Here is a 26,022-nt window from a genome sequence, read left to right on the forward strand (position 1 = left end):
CAGCCAGAGATGGAGAAGCTCTATAGTCAGCAAAAACAAGACCAGGAGCTGACTGTGGCTCAGACCACGAACTCCTTATTGCCAAATTCAGACTGAAATTGAAGAAAGTAGGGAAAACCACTAGACCATTCAGGTATGACCTAAATCAAATCCCTTATGATTATACAGTGGAAGTGAGAAATAGATTTAAGGGCCTAGATCTGATAGATAGAGTGCCTGATGAACTATGGACGGAGGTTCATGACATTGTACAGGAGACAGGTATCAAGACCATCCCCATGGAAAAGAAATGCAAAAAAGCAAAATGGCTGTCTGGGGAGGCCTTACAAATAGCTGTGAAAAGAAGACAAGCAAAAAGCAAAGGAGAAAAGGAAAGATATAAGCATCTGAATGAAGAGTTCCAAAGAATAGCAAGAAGAGATAAGAAAGCCTTCTTCGGCGATCAATGCAAAGAAATAGAAGAAAACAACAGAATGGGAAAGACTAGAGATCTCTTCAAGAAAATTAGAGATACCAAGGGAATATTTCATGCAAAGATGGGCTCGATAAAGGACAGAAATGGTATGGACCTAACAGAAGCAGAAGATATTAAGAAGAGATGGCAAGAATACACAGAAGAACTGTACAGAAAAGATCTTTATGACCCAGATAATCACGATGGTGTGATCACTCACCTAGAGCCAGACATCCTGGAATGTGAAGTCAAGTGGGCCTTAGAAAGCATCACTACGAACAAAGCTAGTAGAGGTGATGGAATTCCAGTGGAGCTATTTCAAATCCTAAAAGATGATGCTGTGGAAGTGCTGCACTCAATATGCCAGCAAATTTGGAAAACTCAGCAGTGGCCACAGGACTGGAAAAAGTCAGTTTTCATTCCAATCCCAAAGAAAGGCAATGCCAAAGAATGCTCAAACTACCACACAATTGCACTCATCTCACACGCTAGTAAAGTAATGCTCAAAATCCTCCAAGCCAGGCTTCAGCAATATGTGAACCAAGAACTTCCTGATGTTCAAGCTGGTTTTAGAAAAGGCAGAGGAACCAGAGACCAAATTGCCAACATCCGCTGGATCATAGAAAAAGCAAGAGAGTTCCAGAAAAACATCTATTTCTGCTTTATTGACTATACCAAAGCCTTTGACAGTGTGGATCACAATAAACTGTGGAAAATTCTGAAAGAGATGGGAATACCAGACCACCTGATCTGCCCTTGAGAAATCTGTATGCAGGTGAAGAAGCAACAGTTAGAACTGGACATGGAACAACAGACTGGTTCCAAATAGGAAAAGGAGTTCGTCAAGGCTGTATATTGTCACCCTGTTTATTTAACTTATATGCAGAGTACATCATGAGAAACGCTGGACTGGAAGAAACACAAACTGGAATCAAGATTGCCGGGAGAAATATCAATAACCTCAGATATGCAGATGACACCACCCTTATGGCAGAAAGTGAAGAGGAACTCAAGAGCCTCTTGATGAAAGTGAAAGTGGAGAGTGAAAAAGTTGGCTTAAAGCTCAACATTCAGAAAACAAAGATCATGGCATCCGGTCCCACCACTTCATGGGAAATAGATGGGGAAACAGTGGAAACAGTGTCAGACTTTATTTTTCTGGGCTCCAAAATCACTGCAGATGGTGACTGCAGCCATGAAATTAAAAGACGCTTACTCCTTGGAAGGAAAGTTATGACCAACCTAGATAGCATATTCTAAAGCAGAGACATTACTTTGCCAACAAAGGTCCATCTAGTCAAGCCTATGGTTTTTCCAGTGGTCATGTATGGATGTGAGAGTTGGACTGTGAAGAAGGCTGAGCGCTGAAGAATTGATGCTTTTGAACTGTGGTGTTGGAGAAGACTCTTGAGAGTCCCTTGGACTGCAAGGAGATCCAACCAGTCCATTCTGAAGATCAGTCCTGGGATTTCTTTGGAAGGACTGATGCTAAAGCTGAAACTCCAGTACTTTGGCCACCTCATGTGAAGAGTTGACTCATTGGAAAAGACTCTGATGCTGGAAGGGATTAGGGGCAGGAGGAGAAGGGGACGACAGAGGATGAGATGGCTGGATGGCGTCACTGACTCGATGGATGTGAGTCTGAGTGAACTCTGGGAGTTGGTGAAGGACAGGGAGGCCTGGCATGCTGTGATTCATGGGGTCGCAAAGAGTTGGACACAACTGAGCGACTGATCTGATCTGATCTGAAGCAACTTAGCAGCAGCAGCAGCAGCTGCTTAGATGAGAATTCACTGTGGAATCCACCCTTCTCGCCCTCCCAGTGGCCCTGCTGCAGGCTGCTCTGGGGTCCACGCTCTGTCCCTCTAGGGCCGCCAGCTGTGCGGGCTGTCCCGCTGCTTCTCTGCCCTGAGCAGTCCTGAGGCTCTCCCTGAGTTCTCGTCCCTTATCACTACCCCACATTCTCACTAAAAGGCTCCCAGCCCTATGGAACCTGCCTTAACCGCTGGCCATTCAGTTGACTGCCCACACTGCAGTCACCACACATGTGAAGCGTCGGCTCAGTCACACTGGACTCTTCGCTGCAGCCCGCCAGGCCCCTCCATCCATGGGATTCTCCAGGCAAGAATACTGGAGTGGGTTGCCTTGCCCCCCTCCAGGGGGCCCTTGCCGATCTAGGGTCGAAACTGCTGCTTCTGTGTGTCCTGCGTTGGCAGGTGGATTCTTTACTGCTGAGCCACCTGGGAAGCCGCAGGGTCAGCACACCCTCCTCCAACACACTTAGGTCCACAACAGAGTTAAAAAAAACTGCCGACTCTGTGAAGTCTTCACAGTTGTCCTCAAAGCATTTAAAGATAATCAGATGCTACAGTCACACCAGGAGAGCCCGTCTTTTTCTCTCCAACAGGCACTCATGGGGAGAGATTTTTTTGCCATCAAAGTCAAACCTCACAGATCAGTGTGTGTACAACCGTGACGTGTCACAGACAATAAGGCAATGGCCACCACCCTGGAAAAGGTTTTGGAAGGACCTGTTTGGGGAATGAGTGACCAGCTGTTGCTCTTTTTAAGGGAAAGGTAGAAGACACCACCATATATGACAGATTTGAAAGCAGACTGCCTTAGAGATAGAAGTTAGTCAGACTTTTAAAACACAGATATATCTGGAGAAACTTACATTTGCAAAATATGGTGGTTCCGATTTTTTTGTTTTATAGCCAATCATCGAAAATAACCACATACTACCACTGAACCGGGAAGTTCCGTCTATAAAAAGGCAGTGCCAGCCGGCATGAAGACGTACCAACAAGCTCAGCAGGTTGGCCTCGGATAAAACTCGGGTCACCTACCGGTTGCTGAAAGGCCTGACCCTGACCGCCACGGTCACTTGGCTGCTCTCCACCTTCAGGGGCTCTGTTTCTGCAGAGGTTTTCTGAAGTGCGGTTTCTTCCTTGAGAAGGAATGTATTTTCACACGACCTTTCCCTTTGACTTGCGAGAAGAGAGCTCTGGGGAGTCTGTTTAACTTGCAGGGTGGGCCTCCTGCTTCTCAGACCGAAGGCAGCGGGGCTCCGAGGCTGCAGGACGCCACGCCTGGGTGTCGACCTGGGCTCTGAAATACACTTGGAGGGTGTCCTTTTCTCTAAGCTTTCAAATCTACGTGGAAGTTTCACGGCTTCCTTCTCAGCACCCCTGGGATGCGAGGCCCTTGCTCCTGACACTTTGATCTCTAACCTGCTCTCAGTGGGCCTAACTGCCACGCACCCTACGCGAACCGCTTCAGTCTGACTCTGGGAACCGGCGGGCGTTCGCTCACGCAGGGACTCAAGGGCAACGTTCTCACCTGCCCCACTGAGGGCAGAACGCGTCGCTGCGCATTTTCCATCAGCCTTCATTTCAAGGTCTTTTGGGTCTGGAGTTAAAGGTACTGAAGGCAAGTTTTTATCACTGTTTACAGTTTGTACATTTATACCAGTTTCTGGTGAAGGCTGACTATTTTCTGTTCTGCCGCCCACATTCTGCGTTCCTTTCCACTTTTCCACGCAACCTGTCTTAGTCCGACGCTGTAACGCAAGGCATGTTCCTGCCGTTCTCGCACCAGCGTCTCCCGACTCACAACCAAGCAAAGAGGGTTCCTTGCTCCTGGTCGCTCTCCTCTGAAGTGTCAGCCTGCCCACAGGGTTAGGAAGGAGGGGTGTGTCTCCTGTTTTCTTACAGGCAGAAATAACGTAAGTGCTGTTGATGTCTCTGACTTTACTTGTAGATCTCAGTAACGGATCGTCATTTTCACACTCTGACGAGTCCGACCTCGGATGCAGCTTCAGCTTGCTGCCCTGGGGGATGACACTCAGGGATGATGTCTTCGTGGAGGAAGGAACGCCAAGGAGATCGCTGTCATTTCTGCTGTGTGCAGTGGAGGCTGACATGGTGGCAGAAAGTTATTTTTAAAAAGAATGTTGCTGAAGAAATGTTAAGCTCTTCTTTAGACATTCATTTGACTTCCGGCCATTTCTTATGCAACAGTTTCCAAAATTATCTGCTAAAATAAAATAAATAAATAAAATTTAGACTGCACAGATTACAAACAGGCTTTCAAAACACGAGGACCTTCCATGGGAAAGTGACTTCTCAGGGGCATACATTAGGTCATGATCTCCACTGAGATATGGTTCCCAAGCAGCTTCAGACAAATCTCTGACCTTAAAGATCGTACAGTCATTGCTCAACAAATACGTGCCAAGATCCCATGAGGTGTCAGGCCCTCTGGTGGATACTATGAATTTCAAAGACAAAACTCTATTTTCATTTCCTTCGTCTAGAAAGAAATGTACAGATAAAGACTGTATCAGGTCAAATGTGCGAGGTGACTTAAAAAGATGTAAAAAGCACATGTCAAAGAAGATATAAGAGTAGTTAATAAGCACATAAGATGATGCTCAACATCATGGGTCATTAGGGAAAAGCAAGTCAAAACTATAATGAGATACCACATCATACCCATTAGGATGGAAACTGTCCAAAAAAAAGAAAGCAGACAACAAGTACGCACAAGGACGTGAAGAGATCGGTAGGCTTGTTAACTGTTGCTGGGAATGTAAAATGGTACAACCGCTATGAAAAACAGTATCAGTGCAGTTCAGTCGCTCAGTCGAGTCCGACTCTTTGTGACCCCATGAATCGCAGCACGCCAGGCCTCCCTGTCCATCACCAACTCCCGGAGTTCACTCAGACTCACGTCCATCGAGTCAGTGATGCCATCCAGCCATCTCATCCTCTGTCGTCCCCTTCTCCTCCTGCCCCCAATCCCTCCCAGCATCAGACTCTTTTCCAATGAGTCAGCTCTTCGCATGAGGTAGCCAAAGTACTGGAGTTTCAGCTTTAGCATCATTCCTTCCAAAGAAATCCCAGGGCTGATCTCCTTCAGAATGGACTGGTTGGATCTCCTTGCAGTCCAAGGGACTCTCAAGAGTCTTCTCCAACACCACAGTTCAAAAGCATCAATTCTTCAGCGCTCAGCCTTCCTCACAGTCCAACTCTCACATCCATACATGACCACAGGAAAAACCATAGCCTTGACTAGACGGACCTTTGTTGGCAAAGTAATGTCTCTGCTTTAGAATATGCTATCTAGGTTGGTCATAACTTCTCTTCCAAGGAGTAAGCGTCTTTTAATTTCATGGCTGCAATCACCATCTGCAGTGATTTTGGAGCCCAGAAAAATAAAGTCTGACACTGTTTCCACTGTTTCCCCATCTATTTCCCATGAAGTGATGGGACCGGATGCCATGATCTTTGTTTTCTGAATGCTGAGTTTTAAGCCAACTTTTCCACTCTCCTCTTTCACCTTCATCAAGAAGCTTTTTAGTTCCTCTTCACTTTCTGCCATAAGGGTGGTGTCATCTGCATATCTGAGGTTATTGATATTTCTCCCAGCAACCTTGATTCCAGCTTGTGCATCTTCCAGCCCAGCATTTCTCATGATGTACTCTGCATAGAAGTTAAATAAACAGGGTGACAATATACAGCCTTGACGTACTCCTTTTCCTATTTGGAACCAGTCTGTTGTTCCATGTCCAGTTATAACTGTTGCTTCCTGACCTGCATACAGATTTCTCAAGAGGCAGGTCAGGTGGTCTGGTATTCCCATCTCTTTCAGAATTTTCCACAGTTTATTGTGATCCACACAAAGGCTTTGGTATAGTCAATAAAGTAGAAATAGATGTTTTTCTGGAACTCTCTTGCTTTTTCTATGATCCAGCAGATGTTGGCAATTTGGTCTCTGGTTCCTCTGCCTTTTCTAAAACCAGCTTGAACATCAGGAAGTTCACAGTTCATGTACTGCTGAAGCCTGGCTTGGAGAATTTTGAGCATTACTTTACTAGCGTGTGAGATGAGTGCAATTGTGCGGTAGTTTGAGCATTCTTTGGTATTGCCTTTCTTTGGGATGGGAATGAAAACTGACATTTTCCAGTCCTGTGGCCACTGCTGAGTTTTCCAAATTTGCTGGCATATTGAGTGCAGCACTTTCACAGCATCATCTTTCAGGATTTGAAATAGCTCAACTGGAATTCCATCACCTCCACTAGCTTTGTTCGTAGTGATGCTTTCTAAGGCCCACTTGACTTCACATTCCAGGATGTCTGGCTCTAGGTTAGTGATCACATCATCGTGATTATCTGGGTCGTGAAGATCTTTTTTGTACAGTTCTTCTGTGTATTCTTGCCATCTCTTCTTAATATCTTCTGCTTCTGTTAGGTCCATACCATTTCTGTCCTTTATCGAGCCCATCTTTGCATGAAATATTCCCTTGGTATCTCTAATTTTCTTGAAGAGATCTCTAGTCTTTCCCATTCTGTTGTTTTCCTCTATTTCTTTGCATTGATCGCTGAAGAAGGCTTTCTTATCTCTTCTTGCTATTCTTTGGAACTCTTCATTCAGATGCTTATATCTTTCCTTTTCTCCTTTGCTTTTTGCTTGTCTTCTTTTCACAGCTATTTGTAAGGCCTCCCCAGACAGCCATTTTGCTTTTTTGCATTTCTTTTCCATGGGGATGGTCTTGATCCCTGTCTCCTGTACAATGTCACGAACTTCATTCCATAGTTCATCAGGCACTCTATCTATCAGATCTAGGCCCTTAAATCTATTTCTCACTTCCACTGTATAATCATAAGGGATTTGATTTAGGTCATACCTGAATGGTCTAGTGGTTTTCCCTACTTTCTTCAATTTCAGTCTGAATTTGGCAATAAGGAGTTCATGGTCTGAGCCACAGTCAGCTCCTGGTCTTGTTTTTGCTGACTGTATAGAGCTTCTCCATCTCTGGCTGCAAAGAATATAATCAATCTGATTTCGGTGTTGGCCATCTGGTGATGTCCATGTATAGAGTCTTCTCTTGTGTTGTTGGAAGAGGGTGTTTGTTATGACCAGTGCATTTTCTTGGCAAAACTCTACTAGTCTTTGCCCTGCTTCATTCCGTATTCCCAGGCCAAATTTGCCTGTTACTCCAGGTGTTTCTTGACTTCCTACTTTTGCATTCCATTCCCCTATAATGAAAAGGACATCTTTTTTGGGTGTTAGTTCTAAAAAGTCTTGGAGGTCTTCATAGAACCGTTCAACTTAAGCTTCTTCAGCATTACTGGTTGGGGCATAGACTTGGATTACTGTGAAAAACAGTATGGATGGCCTCAAAAAATTAAAATTAGCATATACTAAGTCACTTCAGTTGTGTCCGACTCTTTGCGACCCCAGGGACTGTAGTCCACCAGACTCCGCTGTCTGTGGAATTGTCCAGGCAAGAATACTAGACTGGGTTGCCACGCCGTCTTCCAGGGGATCTTCCCAACCCAAGGATCGAGCCCACCTGTCTTATGTCTCCTGCACTGGCAGGCAGGTTCTTTACTAGTGCCACCAAATTACCATATGATCTAGCAATTCCACTTCTGGGTATACACCAAAAAGGACTGAGAGCAGGGCCTCAAATGAAGAGATACTGGCATACCCATGTTCACAGCAGCATTATTCATAATAGAGAAAATGGGGAAGCAACTCGAATATCCACTGACAAATGAATGGCTTACCAAAACGTGGTATATTCATACAATGGAAAATTATTCAGCCTTAAAAAGGAAACAAATTCTGCAATATGCTACAATATTGGTGAACCTTGAGGACATTATATTAAGTGAAATAAGCCAGTCCCCAAAAGACAAATAATATATGATACCACTTATATCAAGTACTTATAGTACTTAAAATCATCAGCAGAAAGTATAATGGTGGTGGCTAGGGAAGGGAGAACGGAGAGTTATTATTTAATAGATGTAGAATTTCAGATAAACCAGATAACAAGAGTTATGGGGTGGATGGCAGTGATGACCATATATTTAAGGATGTACATTTAAAATGGTTAAAATGATAAATGCTAGAAAAGAGAACATGTCAGCAGGGATTTTAAGTGCCCCCAGTTTGGGGAGCAGCGAGGGGGACTAAGAGACACCCCAGCACCAAAGGTAAAGACCGGAGTGAAGCGTCTGTGCGCGTGCTGAACGCACATGACGCAGGAATCCTCAGGGCGATGGGTGTGAGAGTGTCACAAGGCAGAGCACCCAAGTAAGTACCAGAGCCAAGAAACACAAGCACTGTAAAGTAACTGCTTGTGCTGAGAAAACTTGTGCAAGATCAGTTAAGTATTCAGCCTGCCCTCTAGCAGTTAGACAACACAGTTGACAGGTATGTAAGCAAATATATGTCAACAATATCTATCCAGTAGTTACGGAGAAGGCAATGGCAACCCCACTCCAGTACTCTTGCCTGGAAAATCCCATGGACGGAGAAGCCTGGTGGGCTGCAGTCCATGGGGTCTCTAAGAGTCGGACACAACTGAGCAACTTCACTTTCATTTTTCACTTACATCCATTGGAGAAGGAAATGGCAACCCACTCCAGTGTTCTTGCCTGGAGAATCCCAGGGACAGCGGAGCCTGGTGGGCTGCCGTCTACCGGGTCGCACAAGAGTCGGACACGACTGAAGCGACTTAGCAGCAGCAGCAGCAACAGTCATGTTGAGAAGAAAAGAGAACAACAGAGACAGCGAAGAGGTCTGGCTTCCCGTCAACGCTGCAACCAACTGGTTATACTGATGTAAATAAGTCTTTAAATTTGCATGTCTGATTCTAACTTGCAAAATGACATATGATGAAACTATTCCATTGTGAAGGCAAATAAAGGAACCCTCATTTAAAACAGAGCGAGGGGCAGGGGTGGAGGGTATCTGAACAGGAGCTCTCATGTTTTATCCCTTGCTATATTCACAGACTCTACAGGAAGAAGCTACTTCACATCCCAGGGCAAAGAGGAAGAAAGGTTTCGTCCTCACCTAGCAACGGCCCAGTCAATGAAAAACTAGCAGTTCAGCCACTAGGAGGTCATCACCACCCAGGCTGTCCCTCTCCTCCGACGGACTGTCATTGAATTCTCTCCTCTCCACAGGCAGGACTCATCTGGCTTAGGGGCTTCACTTTGTTGCCCCTTCTGCATTTTTTTTTACAAAGTGGATGTCTGTAGCAACCGTGTGTCAACAAGTCAGTGCCATTTTCCCAAGCGAGCATCTGCTCACTTCAGGTCTGTGTCGCACTCTGGAAATTCTCACAACACTTTAAACGTTTCCATTAGATGCTACTGGTCAAGGTGATCTGTGGCCAGAGGTCTTTGATGTTAGTAGGAGGACTCCCTGAAGGTTCTGATGATGGTTACCATTTTTACCAACCAAGTATTCTAAATGAAGGTATATACATTGTTTTTTAGACATAATACTATTGCACACATAACGGGCTACAATATAGCACAGGTATAACTCTTCAATGAAACAAAACATTCAGGAGACTGGCTGCGTGGTCTCCCTGAGCCCACACAATCTGGGAGGCGGGACCAGCTGCCCCTCTCCTGGGCTGGTCCCCACCTGAAGCTCGCCCGGAGCTGCAGCTCTCTGCTGGTCCCACATAGACTCTTCCTGCTAATACAGCAACTAAGCGTCGTATTTTTAAATTCAACCCCAGAGATCATGACTCTGGAGGTACAAAACAACAGAGGTTCATTTTTAAGTAACCTGTGCAAGTTCTAAATCATTAACAATCATGCCAGGATCGAAGCATCTCCCATCACCTTCTAACTAAAAGCAGGCAATCTTTTAGTTAATGATTTCCTGATGCGGAAGTAAATACAGAAGCAAGAAGAGACTGAGGACTTGACCCGCAGCTGAAAACCGGCTGGTATTTACAGGGAGCAGGACAGCTCTGGGTCTGAGGAGGTGCGGGGGTGTGCCCCGGGACACTGGAGGGAAGGGGTGCCCAGACCCCGGAGTGGGTTCCGAGAGGCCACCCCGCCGCCCGGCGGCCACGCGCCCCGAAGACGCCCTCCGAGGAGTCGGCGGCGGGGAGGGCGCGGCCCGATCCCGCCCCCGGCCCTCCCGGGAGAACCCCGGCCCGCCCCACTTGGGGACCCTCGCACCCGTCCCCGGGGACCCTCGGCCCTCCCGGACTCCCGAGCTGTCCACCCACCCCACCCTCGCCCGCACCGACGCGCCGCCCCCAGACCGCAGCGCCCACCTCGCAGGCTCCCGGCCTCCTCGCGCGGCTCACGCCTTCGCAGCCGCTCCGCGTTTGAATGCGCGCCCCGCCCTCCGATTGGCTGCCGGGCGCCGCGCACGCACGTCTTCCAGGAAACGCGCGCGCATCTCCTAGGCAACGGCCCCGCCCCCCGCCCCCCCCCCCCCCGGGCTGCGCGCGCCGCGCGGGGCGCTGCCGTCCTGGAGCAGGGACGCGGGCGGCGGGGGCGCGCTCGAGAGGGAGCGGAGGTGCGCTCGGGGGGCTTGGCGGAGGACCCGGACGTTGATGCGCTTGTCCAGCCCCGGAGCAAAATGAGCACCGTCCGTCCGCGTCTCCCCAGGACTTCTCTGTGCAGAAATAACTGCTTGCCCCCACGGTAGCCAGAGCCACTCACGGTTTTCTAGGATTTCCTGTGCAAAGCCTAGTGATGGGAAGTGCGCTGAATGTCTTAGATGGAAGTTTTTCATTTAATCCTGAATCCCTTACCAGGTGAATATTAACATGATCCCCCAGTTTACCAAGGATGGGATGAGGTTTACAGTTAAACTTGTGAAAAATTAGACAACTAGCTGGCGGTGCAACTAGAATTACAAGCCCACCTCGTGAGATATAACTCAGTTTCTAGAAATATCCTAATAAGGTTTTGAAGCACGAAAAAATAAGTATACTTGCTGAAAACTAACCAGGTGAACAAGACGAACTCTAGTCGAAAAGATATTTTTAAGTAACTTTTTTAAATAACGAAAAGTGCAGATAAATTAGATTCAGTGGGATAGAAAGAGAAATTAGAATGGACTCTGAATGTATAGAAAAATTGAATGTATAATAAAATGCTCATTCTAAAACTCTCTCTAAAAATCATTCTAAAATTTACTGACATTAAGTTATAGAGCAACCATCAGAAAAAAAGAATGTAGTATTTATCAGGTCAATGGGAAAGTAATCAAGTTTAGAGAGCAAAGGAAGATACGGCAAAGGAGAAGACTGACAAACACATACATAAAAATTCTAAACTCATATATAGTTCAAAACAATGAAAATAAAATGTAGTAAGCTAGAAAAACCCATTAAATATGACAAGATATAAAGATACCTTTCAATATTACAAGTAAGAGAAGTTTATAAGTAGAAATAGTTCAGTTCAGTCGCTCAGTCATGTCCGACTCTTTGTGACCCATGAACCACAACATGCCAGGCCTCTCTGTCCATCGCCAACTCCTGGAGCTTTCTCAAACTCATGTCCATTGAGTTGGTGATGCCATCCAACCATCTCATCCTCTGTCATCCCCTTCTCCTCCTGCCCTCAAACTTTCCCAGCATCAGGGTCTTTTCCAGTGAGTCAGCTCTTCACATCAGGTGGCCAAAGTATTGGAGTTTCAGCTTCAGCATCAGTCCTTCCAATGAACACCCAGGACTGATTTCCTTTAGGATGGACTGGTTGGATCTCCTTGCAGTCCAAGGGACTCTCAAGAGTCTTCTCCAACACCACAGTTCAAAAGCATCAATTCTTCGGCACTCAGCTTTCTTCACAGTCCAACTCTCACATCCATACATGACCACTGGAAAAACCATAGCCTTGACTAGACGGACCTTTGTTGACTATGTAATGTCTCTGCTTTTGAATATGCTGTCTAGGTTGGTCACAACTTTCCTTCCAAGGAGTAAGCGTCTTTTAATTTCATGGCTGCAATCGCCAGCTGCAGTGATTTTGGAGCCCAGAAAAATAAAGTCAGCCACTGTTTCCACTGTTTCCGCATCTATTTGCCATGAAGTGACCGGATCGGATCCCATGATCTTAGTTTTCTGAATGTTGAGCTTTAAGCCAACTTTTTCACTCTCCTCTTTCACTATTTACTCAACAAGTATTTATTAAGCTTCTTTTACAGTCAGACCTTAGACTAAGCAGTAAGGGTAGAAGTGAGTGGTTGTGGACCCTCCTCTCAAGCAGCTTACCAATTTCTGTTGCTAGAAATGTGCACTTTTAATTCTGATGCAAAAATCACTGGTACTGAAATTTTAAAACTTTTTTTTTTTACACTTATACCTAAACTTTTTTTTTTTACAGTTGCATTTAATGGCTGGGTTTTACAGTTTATTTTTATCTGAATTATCTTTGTGTGTACACCCACTCACTTCTATCCCTACTGCTTAGTGTAAGGTCTACATGTAAAAGAAGCTTAATAAATACTTGCTGAGTAAATACCAGACCCCTCTAGAAAGCAATATGATCATTTATAGAAGGAAACATAAAGAGATTCATATTCTTTTCCCTAGTTACTGAACTACAAAAATTTACTCTTAGAAAATGTTTCAGTAGAAACCAAATAGTTTGTGGGCCCCAAACAGAAAAACTCTCCATGGGTTACCATGAGAGCATGCATCAAATGGTTAAAAATAAGGCGGAAAGATAATAAATTCTATTACAACAATTAAAGTCGTTACAATTACAATTACAAATTACTAGCAGACAGTGCATGGCCTAAGGACCTGCTTCCGCCCCAGACTGTGAGCACAGGATGGAGCAGGGCTTTGTCTGTGTCGCCCTGGGCCCCCATGCCTGGCACAGAGCCCCTTCACAGGACATGCTTCCTGGACACACTTCCCTCTTCTCCTTCTTGCTCTGCATGAAGCTCCTGATTTAATTCCAACTATGGGAACAATCCTCAACAGAATCAAGGGCCCCCTGTGAGCCGGCTCCAGGTTACGCAAGAGGGATTTCGGTCTTTTATTTATTACACTGAGAAGGTGCTCCTCTCTTCAGATCCTGCCCACAGCTCACCAGCAGGGAAAGTCACTTTGGGGGACCTCTGCTTCTGCATCTGGGAATTGCAGATGCAAATGCCACCTACGTTAGAGAGTCATGTGAGGATTAAATTAGATTATGCATGCAAAGTGCTTAGTGCGGAGCTGGGTACAGGATTATGCTCTACAAATGTAAGCTACTAAATTGCATCACCTAAAAACATTCTCCAAAATGCTGCAAAGCCCTGGCCAGTGCTGACGAGCTGCAATCATGCATGCACAGGCCGTCTGCTACAATGATGACACATTTTACTTTACGAAGGTTAAGAATTATGACTTAATCCCTAGAAATAACCGCAAGATGAAATAGCTCGTTCTTTTGTGCTGGACTCGCTGGACCCTATTAAAAATCAGGAGAGAGCAATGAAAAACCATCTTCAAGGGGAAGCAGAACTAATCTCCATTCTGCTCTGATATGATTAACATTTTTTAGAACTTCAGATCTTCTATGCTTTTTGATGGAAGACAAGAAAAAGGAATCTATACGCCTGAAACTAACATGGTATTGTAAATCAACTATACTTCATTTAAAAAAAATAATATTGAACTAAAAATAAAAAGGAGTCTAGAAAATGCAGATGTGACCACAACAGGTTCAAGGGTGAGCAGCCCGCAGGCACTGCACTTCATCTCAAGCCCTGGGGCCTCTAGCCTAGACTCTGGGGACACGTCATCTCCTCCAACATCCATACATGTGGTCTCAGAGCACTGCCCCTCCCCCCGGTTCAGGCAGACGGAATATTTCCTCACTATGACACAGCTGCTGGTTAAAACGCCCTGTAGTTCAAACCTGTCTTCAGATTTGACTCATTAAAATAATAGCTCCTCCAGGAATCTAAAGTCATACAATCTGCTTGCCACTCGGATCACTTTACCTCTCTATCCCTTGGCTTCTTAGCCTGTAAAAGGAAGAGATGTCAATAATAACTGGAAAAACCAAACCAGACAATGTAAGAGAAATTATTAGAAACAGACGGCACATGACTGTAAATCTTAATTGATGCATTTTGCTTTATTGACGACGCCAAAGCCTTTGACAGCGTGGATCACAACAGACTGGAAAATTCTTAAAAAATTCTTAAAAAGATGGCAGTACCAGATGATCTGATCTGCCTCCTGAGAAATCTGTATGCAGGTCAAGAAGCAACAGTTAGAACTGGACATGTAACAACAAACTGGTTCCAAATAGGAAAGGAGTACGTCAAGGCTGTATATTGTCACCCTACTTATTTAACTTATATGCAGAGAACATTATGAGAAACGCTGGGCTGGAAGAAGCACAAGCTGGAATCAAGATTGCTGGGAGAAATATCAATAACCTCAGATATGTACATGACACCACCCTTATGGCAGAAAGCGAAGAACTAAAGAGTCTCTTGATGAAAGTGAAAGAGGAGAGTGAAAAAGTTGGCTTAAAACTTGACATTCAGAAAACTAAGATCATAGCATCTGGTCCCATCACTTCATGCCAAATAGATGGGGAAACAGTGGAAAGAGTGGCTGACTTTATTTTTCTGGGCTCCAAAATCACTGCAGATAGTGACTGCAGCCATGAAATTAAAAGACGCTTACTCCTTGGAAGAAAAGCTACAACCAACCTAGATAGCATATTAAAAATCAGAGACATTACTTTGCCAACAAAGGTCATAGTTAAAGCTATGGTTTTTCCAGTAGTCATGTGTGGATGTGAGAGAAGGACTATAAAGAAAGCTGAGCGCCAAAGAATTGATGCTTTTGAACTGTGGTGTTGGAGAAGACTCTTGAGAGTCCCCTGGACTGCAAGAAAATCCAACTAATCCAACCTAAAGGAGATTAGTCCTGAATATTCATTGGAAGGACTGATGCTGAAGCTGAAACTCCAGTACTTTGGCCAGATGTGAAGAACCGACTCATTGGAAAAGACCCTGATGCTGAGAGGGATTGGGGGCAGGAGGAGAAGGGGACGACAGAGGATGAGATGGCTGGATGGCATCACTGACTCGATGGACGTGAGTCTCAGTGAACTCCTGGAGTTGGTGATGGACAGGGAGGCCTGGCCTGCTGCAGTCCATGGGGTCGCAGTCGGACGTGGCTGAGAGACTGAACTGAACTTCTTTAATCCACCAGAGGGAGACAAACCAAAAGAAAACATGTAGAAAGTGTTCAGAAGTAAAGCGAGCACATTCAAAGACTTCTATTATGTTAAGATAAAGAAAACTGATTAACTTTTTCACTCTCCTCTTATGGTCATAGCACACAAATCTATTGCAATTTATCCAAATTCATGATTTTTAAATTATTAAAATAAGGGTATGTTATCTGGCTGTACAAAAAAAAGAAAAAAACAACATCTACAGATGTTTGTATTTGGTTGCATTTTAGTCTCCGTGATAAAAAAAAAAAAAAAGGAAAAACTGCAACAGGACTATGGGAATTAGTTTTAAAGCCCAGAATAGCCGTGGAGGAAAAGTGATCAGAGCTGAGCTCCATCACCGCCCCGTGGAGGGACCCGAGGCGGGTCTCCCTGTCTAGTTCCCTCACCTCTGAAACCAATTTCTGGATTAAGTTATCCAGTGAGACTGAAAGTTGCTCAGTCATGTCAGACTCTCTGCGACCCCATGGACTGTGGCCCTCCAGGTTCCTCTGTCCATGGAATTCTCCAGGCAAGAGTACTGGAGTGGGTAGCCGTCCCCTTCTCCAGGGAACCTTCCCAACCCAGGGATTGAACCCAGGTCTCCTGTGTTGCAGAGAGATTCTTTACCATCTGAGCCACCAGGGAAGTCTCTAAATTATCCAATAAGCCAGCAATTCCTAAATCCCTTCTTTATTTAAGGTGTGCCCATTATCTCATTTAATCTCCACAACCCTATACGGGTGGTGTGATGATGATATTACTGCTGTTTTGCATATGAGAAGACTGAGTTTCCAGGCAGTCAGATCATCTGCCTGGTAGTATTGGCCTGTTTAAGTCACAGAGCCAAGTTCAGAACTCAGAGAATGGGGCTTCCTCCCTGGTGCCCTGCAGGGCTGCCCTGAACTGCTGTTTTTACAAAGATTCTTTCTGGGTCTCACATTTCTGTGACACTGTGATAAGCACAGGAGTTAAACGTAAGGGTGGTTTGAATCCCATGGATGGAGGAGCCTGGCAGGTTACAGTCCACGGGGTCGCGAAGAGTCGCACACAACTGAACAATTTCACTTTCAAGGGTGGTTTTAAATCTGTAGTGTTTTGTATTTTCTCTCTAAATTCTGACACACGTTAGACCGAGAGTCTTAGAAGCAGGCACATCACAGGCTTGCGTTTGTATGTGGCTGATGAAATCTTTATTATAACTCAGCGACATCAGCGAAATACGTTTAGCAACACTGCCAGGAATTTTAAAAAGAAACAATTACATTAAGCAAGTAATCCTTTTTTTAATAGAAAAAGAAAAGGACTCAGGGATTAGTCAATGTTCCAGACACTCTTTTCTCTTTGAATGGTTTGCTGGTTTTATTCCAGAGAAGATTAGTAAGATTTAGATCCCTCGCAACCCAAAGCCTACCGGGTAACCTATTTCTACATAAAGGGAGCTCTGGGAGGGACTCACGAAGAACGCTTCTGTTTTTTTAAAAAAAGACTGAGCTTGACCTTCAATCAGGTGTCTTCTCCCCACGGTGGTTTGCCAACACGGCCCAAGGTCATTTCTGACATCTTGTTAAAAACGCTGCTGACGCTTCCAAGTAGAAGTGGAGCTGTTTTTCTAAAGTGGGGAATGAGTTGGGTGTCACTTAACTTTCAACAAGTTTAAAAACATGGTCTCAGTAAGAATGTTGAATTGTATAAATATTCAGCTCTCCATCTTAAGCCCCAAGTAGTTTATATTTACATAGCATTTACTGGTAAATTGTAATTTACCAGCATTCACTGGTAAATTGTAATTTACCAGCATTCACTGGTAAATTGAGGATACAGAACTGTCTAAACTGATACAAAGTTAGTCTGTTCACATTAATCAGTCTTCTCACTTAAAAAACAGCATAAAAAAGATTGTGCCAAGTGACTGCTTGTCTCACTTGTGGCTTTCAGAGGGCAGCTGCCAAATAAGAGGCCACCTGGACAGCAAGAATTATCCATCACAGCCTTGCAGTGGGAGAAGGGCGTGCTCACCAGCCGTGCAGCTTCATGAATGATTCCACACCCGTCCAGAGGCCTTTGCTTGTTTGCAGAAGGCTTAATTTTTTTTTTTCTCTTAGACCACAGTCTGTTCTCTGACTCACTCAGGGCAGGAAAAAAAGAAATCCGGCATCAGAAAGAGTTGTGCGTTTCTTTTTCAGATCCAACGGTCCGGATGCAACAGAGAGTGTAGTGTTCCATTTGGATTAATGTTTCTCAGTTCTGGCGACAGCGGGGATGAATAAGGGTGGAGTTCTCTGTTCTCTGTGGTGACAGTGTTTGCCCACGCCGTGATGGGTTTGTGTGCACTTTATGGGTTTAATTCATATGAAATGATATGAAACAATGCCCAAAGAACTAGTCTTCTCCACTGTCCTTTATTTCTCCCAGCTGCGTGTCTCCAATATTATTAATTAAATCACCACCATTCACTGGCCCCAAATGTCCAGTCCAGAGGACAACAATATCAGGCCTGAGCAGTCTGACTTTATCTTCCTGAGAAAAGAAAGCGAAAACAGACTTCTGACTGATCGGTTTGCTCCGTCTCCTGAATTTAACAAGGGGAATGAAGTCTGCGGGCCTAGAAATCTGTCCCCCTGTGTGAATGCTGAAAGCAGCCTGTGCAGTATAATGAGAACTGCGAACCGTAAAGCAGAGACGGGCCTGCTGTCCAGAGGCTAAGACTCTCTGCTGCTAATACAGAGGTCCTGCCTTCGACCCCTGGTCGGGGCACTAAGACTCCCCACGCGACAGGGCATGGCCCAAAGAAATTTAAATCTCAGAGCAGCCATAGGAAGAAAAGGAAAAGAAAAGGGTAATTCTTTTTAATAATATATTTTATTTAACCCAACATATCAGAAATGCCATTTCAATACATAATTAACCTAAAATTTTTAATTGAGGTATCGCCGAGTTACAATGTTATATAATTGTGAACAACGTAATTGCACATACAGTGTGCCACAGTGATCACACTTTTGAAAGACCACACTCCATTTATAACTCCTATAAAACATTGGTTACACCCCCTGTGTGTAACACATCCTCGGAGCTTATTTATTTTATGCAGAGTAGTCTGACCTCTTAACCCCCACCCCTATTATGTCCCGCCCCCTCCCTCCCTCCCTCTAGGGCCCCTACTATGTCCCGCCCCCTCCCCCCCTCCCCCCCTCTATGGCCCCTACTATGTCCCGCCCCCTCCCCCCTCCCCCCCCATGGCCCCTATTATGTCCCGCCCCCTCCCCCCCTCTACGGCCCCTATTATGTCCCGCCCCCTCCCCCCCTCTACGGCTAACCATTGGCTTGTTCCCTGTATCTGTGGGTCTGTCTCTTTTTGTTACATTCGCTAGTCGGTTGTACTGTTCAGACTCTCGGTGCACGTGACCCCACGCGGCATTTGTCTTTTCCTAACTCAGCGCCTTACAAGTCCGTCTGTGCTGCACGTGGCGGAACTTGGTTCTTCTCCTGGCTGAGTAGTATTCCATTGTGTATGTGCATATATACGCGGTGGGCTTCTTTACCCATTGATCCACTGACAGACGATATCAAAACGATTAGTGAGAGATTCTGGGTTCTCAGACATCCCGGTGTGTATCCTGCACTTACAGGGCCGGCCGCATCCTCAGTGCCCGAGAGCCACCGTATTGGACAGGGCAGGGGTAGAGGCCCCCTCTCGCTCACTGCACGTAGAGATAAGAGAGCAGGACCTTATGACGTGGGTTCAGAATCAGTCGTGGGATAACGGCATTCTAGCTGGACGAAGGGGGCACAGTCCTGCAGCTCCGATCTCTGGCCACACACTCCGTGGCCTCTCGTCTCGTGTGTCTGGGCTTTAATTGGTCCTGCTGATGACAGGTCTGTAGTTTGAGGCTGTTTCTGATTTCACGAAGTTGTAGCCTGCTCGCAGCTCATATGTACCTGACTCTGCTCAGTCAATGCTAATTTCAAAATTCATTCCATATGCTTTTTCTCGGTTCAAATCCCTGGCTTTCTCCCTGCAATTAATTTAGGAACTCTGTTGCAAAAGAAGAACCGAGTCAGCAAAAGAGGGAGGGAACCAGTGGGAGCAATCGCGGGGACCCGTCTTCGAAACTCGAGACACATGAGCCAAAGGGGACAGATTCTCTCTGTGCCCAGCTGGGGAAGAGGGTGGAATGCCTTTGAGAAACACTACACCAGGTTCAGAGCTGCGGGCCAACCGCCCCGCTTATCTCTTCTGTTGCTCTGTGACATGACTCCGTTTCTGAGTAGCTGCAAGCCCAGCATTGTACCCCAGATTCTCAATGAGACGTGAGAGGCGACTGTATTAGAGGACCCAGGACCCCTCTGGCCTGGAGGGAAGCCCTGTGGGCAGCTAGACTCTGGATGACGTTATGATCTTGCCCCCGGGTTCCTTCCTCACCAAGCTCAGCGGTCTCCCTGTTAAAGCTCCATTTAAACGTATTAAGGATTCTGCCCCAACACCTGACCTTCCAGCGTTGAGACTGAATTTCATTAGCCTGGTTTCTGTCATTTCCCTGAGCTGGCGGTGTCTTTAGTAATCTGGCCCTCTCCTGGAACATGGCACCTGATATTCCTTCCTCACCTTCCTCCCCGAGGGCACAATGGGCTCAGAGCACTGTCTGTGTGCCAGGGTGGGGTCGTCAGGATGGCAAGGGTCCGCCCGCAGGGTGGTGGGAGCGGCTGAGGGCGGTGCTCCTGCCTGCCCCCCACCCTGCTCCCTGGAGGTGCAGGGAGGGGAGGTGGAGTCCACACGGACAGACCAGCGTTCTCTCAACGCCAGGCTTCCATTCCTGCTGTAGCCCTCTGCCCTGCGAGAGTCTCCTTTCTGCTTCCCCTTCTAGGAGGGGAGAGGTCTTCCCTGAGAAATAAGACAGGCAGTGAGGGGGCTTCCCTTTCTCTGCTCCCGACCCCTGCTCTCCGCAGGGGCCTCCCTCACCCCCACCACCGGCCATCCGTCAGTGCAGCTTTGATCCCTGCGGGTCTGGGGCCCTGGGCTGATGCCTGTGTCCTGGGATCCGCCTTACCGGCTCCTGGCGCCCCCCAACCTTACAAACACACTTACTCCACACTCCCCCTCCACCCCCAAATCTAACAGAATTACAAGGAAATTTAGTCATCATTTATCCATAAATAAATATGAAGTCTGTATTATTTTATTTTTTGAACACTATTTTTTTAATTCGATATAATCTACAGCATTATGTTAGTTTCAAGTGTACAACATAGCGATTCAGTATTTTACAGATTATGCTCTATGTAAAGCTATTATAAAATATTGGCTATATTCCATATGCTATAACATTACTTCCTTGTATTAACAAATTTTTTATTTTGTATCTAGTAGTTTGTTTTTCTTTTTAAAATGTTTTATTTGGGGAGTGTAGTTGATCACAGTGCTGTTACTTTTCGCCACGCAGCAAAGCCCATCAGTTACACGTGTACATGCGTTTGTCGGATTCCGCTCCCGTGTTGTGCATTGTTTTAAAAGGGCGTGCAGTGGAAATCTTGCAGCTCTCTCCTTATAGGCTGCATGTTTGCCTTATTACTATTCTTCCAAACATACTTCCTCTTTTTTTACACATCAGTTCAGTTCAGTTCAGTCGCTCAGTCCTGTCCGACTCTTTGCGACCCCATGAATCGCAGCACACCAGGCCTCCCTTTCCATCACCAGCTCACGGAGTTTACCCAAACTCATGTCTGAGTCGGTTTTGCCATCCAGCCATCTCATCCTCTGTCATGCATATATGTAAAACGTTATTTTCAGTTAGGAATTTTCTGCATCTTTTATATTTTTGCATTTGTAAAAGTCATAAACTACTCTGTGGGAAACGTCTTAAAAACCCTGACATCGTAATTTCCTTCCCAAAGCACCACATTTAATTAAATGTACCCCGTTGCCTAACTCACGTGGCAGCAGCTTTGTCAACTCTAAGATGCTGCCTGGTTTCAGAATCACTTTGTCATTATTTCCCAATTCCAACCATTTACCATCCTCTATGATCCCAAAGTAAATATCACCAGGCATTAAAACAGAAAACAAACAAAATGTCAAACTGTCCTTCCGTTAGCAGATTCTTGGCTCTCCTCTAGCTGTGCCGGGCGGTGAGAGCACCACCCACGACACACACGTTCCTGACGGCTGGCTGCCGTTTGGGGGGCTGAGCCGTGTCCCTGGATGCAACAAGGCACGTCTCCTCTCATAGCAGCAGTGGGCAGTGCGGTCCTGGTCGGGGCTGGGGGCAGTGCGGTGACAGCTGTCCCATGGACTCAGTTGGAGAAGGGATGCCAGACAAGCCTCAGGTCTGCCGTCAGCAGAGAGCTGTGAGTTCCTGTACAAGGAAGTGTCAGGGAAGTCATGCAGTTATCCTCTGAAAACCTCCTCCTGCTCCCGACTGCACAGCTCCAGAGAGACAGGGTTCCTAGAATGAGCTCATCCGGTTCAGAAGCAGCTAGGAGAATTAGACTTGAGGTGATGGCTTCCCCTGGCTTCCAGGCAGCACGTGAATGTAGACATTTCGAATGAAAAAATAGGACTTGGTGACCGAGCTGATTCAGAGACTAGAGAGAGAAAGGAGCTGATGGCGACTCCCTGACTTTTTTAAAATTGAAGTATAGTTGATTTACAATGCCGTATTAATTACTGCTGTGCTGCAAAGTGCCTCAATTATGCACGTGTACAGTCTTTTGCACATGTACACAATACACACGTATGCACTTTTTTCCATTATGCTTTATCACTGGGCGTTGAATATAGTTCCCTGTGCTGTGCAGGAGGACCTTGTTTATCCACTCTCTCTATATATAGGTTAGTTTGCAGCAGCTAATCCCAAACTCCCCTAGGCAGCCACAGGTCTGTTCTGTCTGGATGACTCTCCCCGGACCTGGAGCACAGGAAGCAGCCACACCACAGGCGACAGGCAAATTGGAAAGAGGATTTCATAAGAAAGGTTGTCAGTTTGGCCCTGTGTGTGCTAAACTGCTTCAGTTGTGTCCGACTCTGTGTGACCCCACGGCCTGTAGCCCATAGGCTCCTCTGTCCATGGGATTTTCTAGGCAAAAATGCGGAGTGTACTGCTACTTCCTCCTCCAGGGGATCTTCCTACCCAGGGATCAAACCCGAATCTTTGCGTTGGCAGGTGGGTTCTTTACCATGAGCACCACCTGGGAAGCCCCAGTTTGGCTCTAGACAAGTCAAATTTGAGCCAAGACTCAGTGGAGAACCACAGATCTATAACTACGACACACATCTGTCCCCAAGAGTCGGACACAACTGGGCGACTGAACAACAAAGGCAGCTACCGCAGAAATCCAAGGGCAGGACCGGACGGTTTATGCATTCACATAGTTTTACTATAGAATACAGTATTTCAAACTCATGAAATACAGACCAAACCACAGTGGACTTCATGTCCCCAGCACCAGGCTTCAGTAATGATCAACTCCTGGCTAACCGAGTTTCCTCCAGACTCCCCTGCCCTATAGGATTCTGAAGTATATTCCAGGCAACGGGCGACATAAAAGCAGGAAACACAGAACACATAGGTTTGGTAAGACCTCAGGGAAATTTAAAGCAAAACTTCTCATCTCACAGCTGAGTAAAGCTCAAGATCAGAGTTAGTAATTCATTTTCTCTAATGGAAAAAATATTTGCAAAAGGCTTTGCCAAGTTTTCATCTTTCTAAGACGAAGTATGAAAAAGGATATGCAAATTTTTCAGAAAGCTACATTCCGCTTAAAATCATTGTTTGCAAACATTTTATAAACGACTGTCAACACTCAAGAAGTAAACATCCGCCTGATCCTGACTTTATTAGTAATTCTGTCCAATAACAAACAGCACACGTGCTGTTATAAAACAGGTCCCCACACCCACAGCAGAACAAGAGTGTGCTTCCGTAACTGTCGCTGGCGGGGCCCCCAGAGCCTCTGGGGTCACTCTGGGAGAGAAGAGAAGAGGCCCGTCTCTGCGGAGTCAGCTTACCTGCAGCCGCCAGCAGTCACCTTGAATGTCCGGCTGCCTCCGGTTTCACACCTACCCAGATTATGGAGCCACTTTTGTGCTGTTCGTGGGAAGCAGAAAATACAGCAAGGCAATAAGGACTGTTGATATTAATTACACAGAAGGGCACAGCCTGGATAATATTCAGCCTGCCGACAGAGAACTGTACTGTGTGATTGGAAAATACAACAGTTCATGGAGCCCAGTTAGATTTATTAAACTCATCAGTGTGAGTCATAGTTCAAGTATGTGGTGATGTTCTTCATAAAGATGTTATGAAAACCACACACACACATACAAGCTTGGGTTTTTGGGGGAAAGAAATTCTGATTTTAAAAATGTGGTCTATTACTAGAAAAAAGTTTTGATTTAAAAATATTCTTGGTATTAGAAATATGAATAGAATGGCATTGAAAGTATCTTATGAAAAACAGCACCGCATACTGCAGAGTCTAAAAGACACTAGATTTCATTAAGGTGTCTAAACACAAGAGGTGTTTGCTTCCCATATGGCAACAAAGCAATTGAGAAGTGAATTTGGTATCCCGGTCACAAATCACAATTAGCGGAAGGGCAAAACAAACATCTGAGACCACATATGACCAGTTATCCCAGCTCATTAACATTTCAAGCTGTACAATAATTTGTCACAAACATCTATGACTTAAAGTTTGATCACACGGCTCTGCGGTGTAAGGTTGCCATCCGCCCCTTCTTGGGGGCGCTGGCTCTCATTCAGAGTGTATGCCCTTCCTTCTTCTATAGTTCATCTTCTTTCTTCCATGAAATGAGAGATGGTAGCCTTTTAAGAAAAATAACATCTTAAATTAGGAAAAATTACAAGCACCCCTGGGACCGTTGAAAACAATGGTCTGGAAGGACTGCCTCGCAGCCGCCTGCCCCCAACAGGAGGGAGGAAGGTGCGAGGAGGGGGTAAGGTGGTATCTCAAGGAGTGAGAGGCTGAGATTCAGGGAATCGGGAGGAACTGAAGGAGGATCAGAGGTGGTGCGGAGGGGGGGGGAGGGCGGGTTTCGGCCGGGGCCTCCCTCCGCCCCCTCCTCAGCCCCCTACCCCCAGCTCTGCACAGGCCAGCCTGTGAGTCAGGGCTCCTCCTCTCCGCTGTATCCTCCACCTGCCGCCTTCAAAAAAGGAGTTCCACGTGCCCCACGCGATATGGAAGCTGAACCTGAGAGAGTGGACAGGGCGAGTGGATGCACGAAGCTTAACGGAGGCGTTGACATAGACACAAGGTCGGGGGACCCGCGGCGGGGGCAGAAGCCACGCACCCACACGCTAGGCTGCCAAGTGAGGTGGTGGTGTGGCCCAGCGGGCCTCCTGCAGACAAGGTTTGCAAAGCTGCCTTGCTTTTCTGACCACACTGCTTCCATCTGCCAACAAGTCTGAGCCTCGTGAAAAGCTGCCCTTCCTTTTGCGATCATCATTGAAGCGCGGACGTGGCCTCCTAGGAGTGCACTCGTGCTCACTGCCCCTCTGCACGGAGCCTGGAGACGGGCCGTGCCTGCTCCCTTAGGTGGACAGACACAGAGGGCCGGGGCGAGGGGGCATCCTGAGGGCTGGCACACTCTGGGGAGACTGTGACCCCACTGCTCGCCTTGGGTGGAGACGACAGACACTAGGCTTTCTACTCGTCACTCTCACGCCCAAGAGGATGCAGAGGATACAAAGCCTAAACGCCAGCCTTTTCGTAACACACCGTGTAACTGACCCAACTATGCAGATATAACGGTTCTCAAAGCAACGAAGTGCTGATGGATCAGAGCAAAACTCCATCCTTCCTCCTGGAGTTTAAAATCATCAGCTGAGGGATTTGAACGCCTGGCCCTAGACGGGCCAACCCTGGAGGCCTCGTGTTTAAGAGGGTGCCACCGAGAGGTGGAAGAGCTCAGCCCCGGAGGAGGGCCGCCACGTCCTGGCTTCCCTCAATTACCCAGACTCTAAGGCTGCTTTATGATGCAGCCTGCACATGGAGGGCAGGGACAATGCCACTGTGTCCTGAGCACTGAACACGCATCCAGAACAGAGTGTGAGCTCAGGGAGTGTGTGTGGAGTACACGGATACATTCTTAAATTTTTAAATAAGCCAACTAAACTAGGAAAACAGCATCAACATAAAACTAAACGTTGCAAAGCAGCATTCACGTAACTCGTTATTTCAATCAGCCTTCCAAGTCCCTTCGGTCGTGTCCTACTTGTGACGCCGTGGACTGCAGACCTCTATCCACAGATTCTCCAGCCAAGAATACTGGAGTGGGTTGCCGTTTCCTCCTCCAGGGGATCTTTCCAACCCAGGGATCAAACCCACGTCTCCTCTGTCTCCTGCACCGGCAGGCGGGTTCTTTACCACTAGCGCCACCCGGGAAGCCCATTTGCTAAGCAGCCCACGTTAAAGGAGAGTTTGTTTACCCAGCCGAAAGGAAAACGGAGAGAGAAAACAGACATCTTACGTTTCTTTTAAGGAGTGTGGACCAGTTTTTCCATTGTTTTGGCATCTACTTTTCCCTAACATT

General features: G+C 46.4%; 1 protein-coding gene and 1 long non-coding RNA gene across 3 annotated transcripts in view; both read right to left on the reverse strand.

The window, feature by feature from the left end:
* The window catches only part of KIF14 (kinesin family member 14), a 48,064-nt gene extending 37,423 nt beyond the window's left edge, over positions 1 to 10,641 (reverse strand). Inside the window, exons 1-2 of one of the 2 annotated variants that reach the window (XM_061383724.1) lie at positions 10,556 to 10,641; positions 3,304 to 4,489 (exon numbers count right to left, since the gene is read on the reverse strand). In XM_061383724.1, the coding sequence (XP_061239708.1) occupies positions 3,304 to 4,379 (1,076 nt within the window). In that variant the 5' untranslated portion in view covers positions 4,380 to 4,489; positions 10,556 to 10,641. Of the gene's footprint in view, positions 1 to 3,303; positions 4,493 to 10,555 lie in introns of both variants that reach the window. The other variant, XM_061383723.1, reaches the window with a different exon arrangement.
* Positions 10,642 to 20,642: 10,001 nt separating this feature from the next.
* On the reverse strand, positions 20,643 to 24,479 carry LOC133228216 (uncharacterized). Its single transcript, XR_009730136.1, has 2 exons — positions 23,476 to 24,479; positions 20,643 to 21,980 (listed from the first exon to the last, which is right to left on the reverse strand). It is a non-coding gene; the product is annotated as an uncharacterized LOC133228216 (long non-coding RNA).
* Positions 24,480 to 26,022: the final 1,543 nt, after the last annotated feature.

This window comes from Bos javanicus, chromosome 16, assembly GCF_032452875.1.
Source record: "Bos javanicus breed banteng chromosome 16, ARS-OSU_banteng_1.0, whole genome shotgun sequence".
Classification (NCBI taxonomy): domain Eukaryota; kingdom Metazoa; phylum Chordata; class Mammalia; order Artiodactyla; family Bovidae; genus Bos; species Bos javanicus.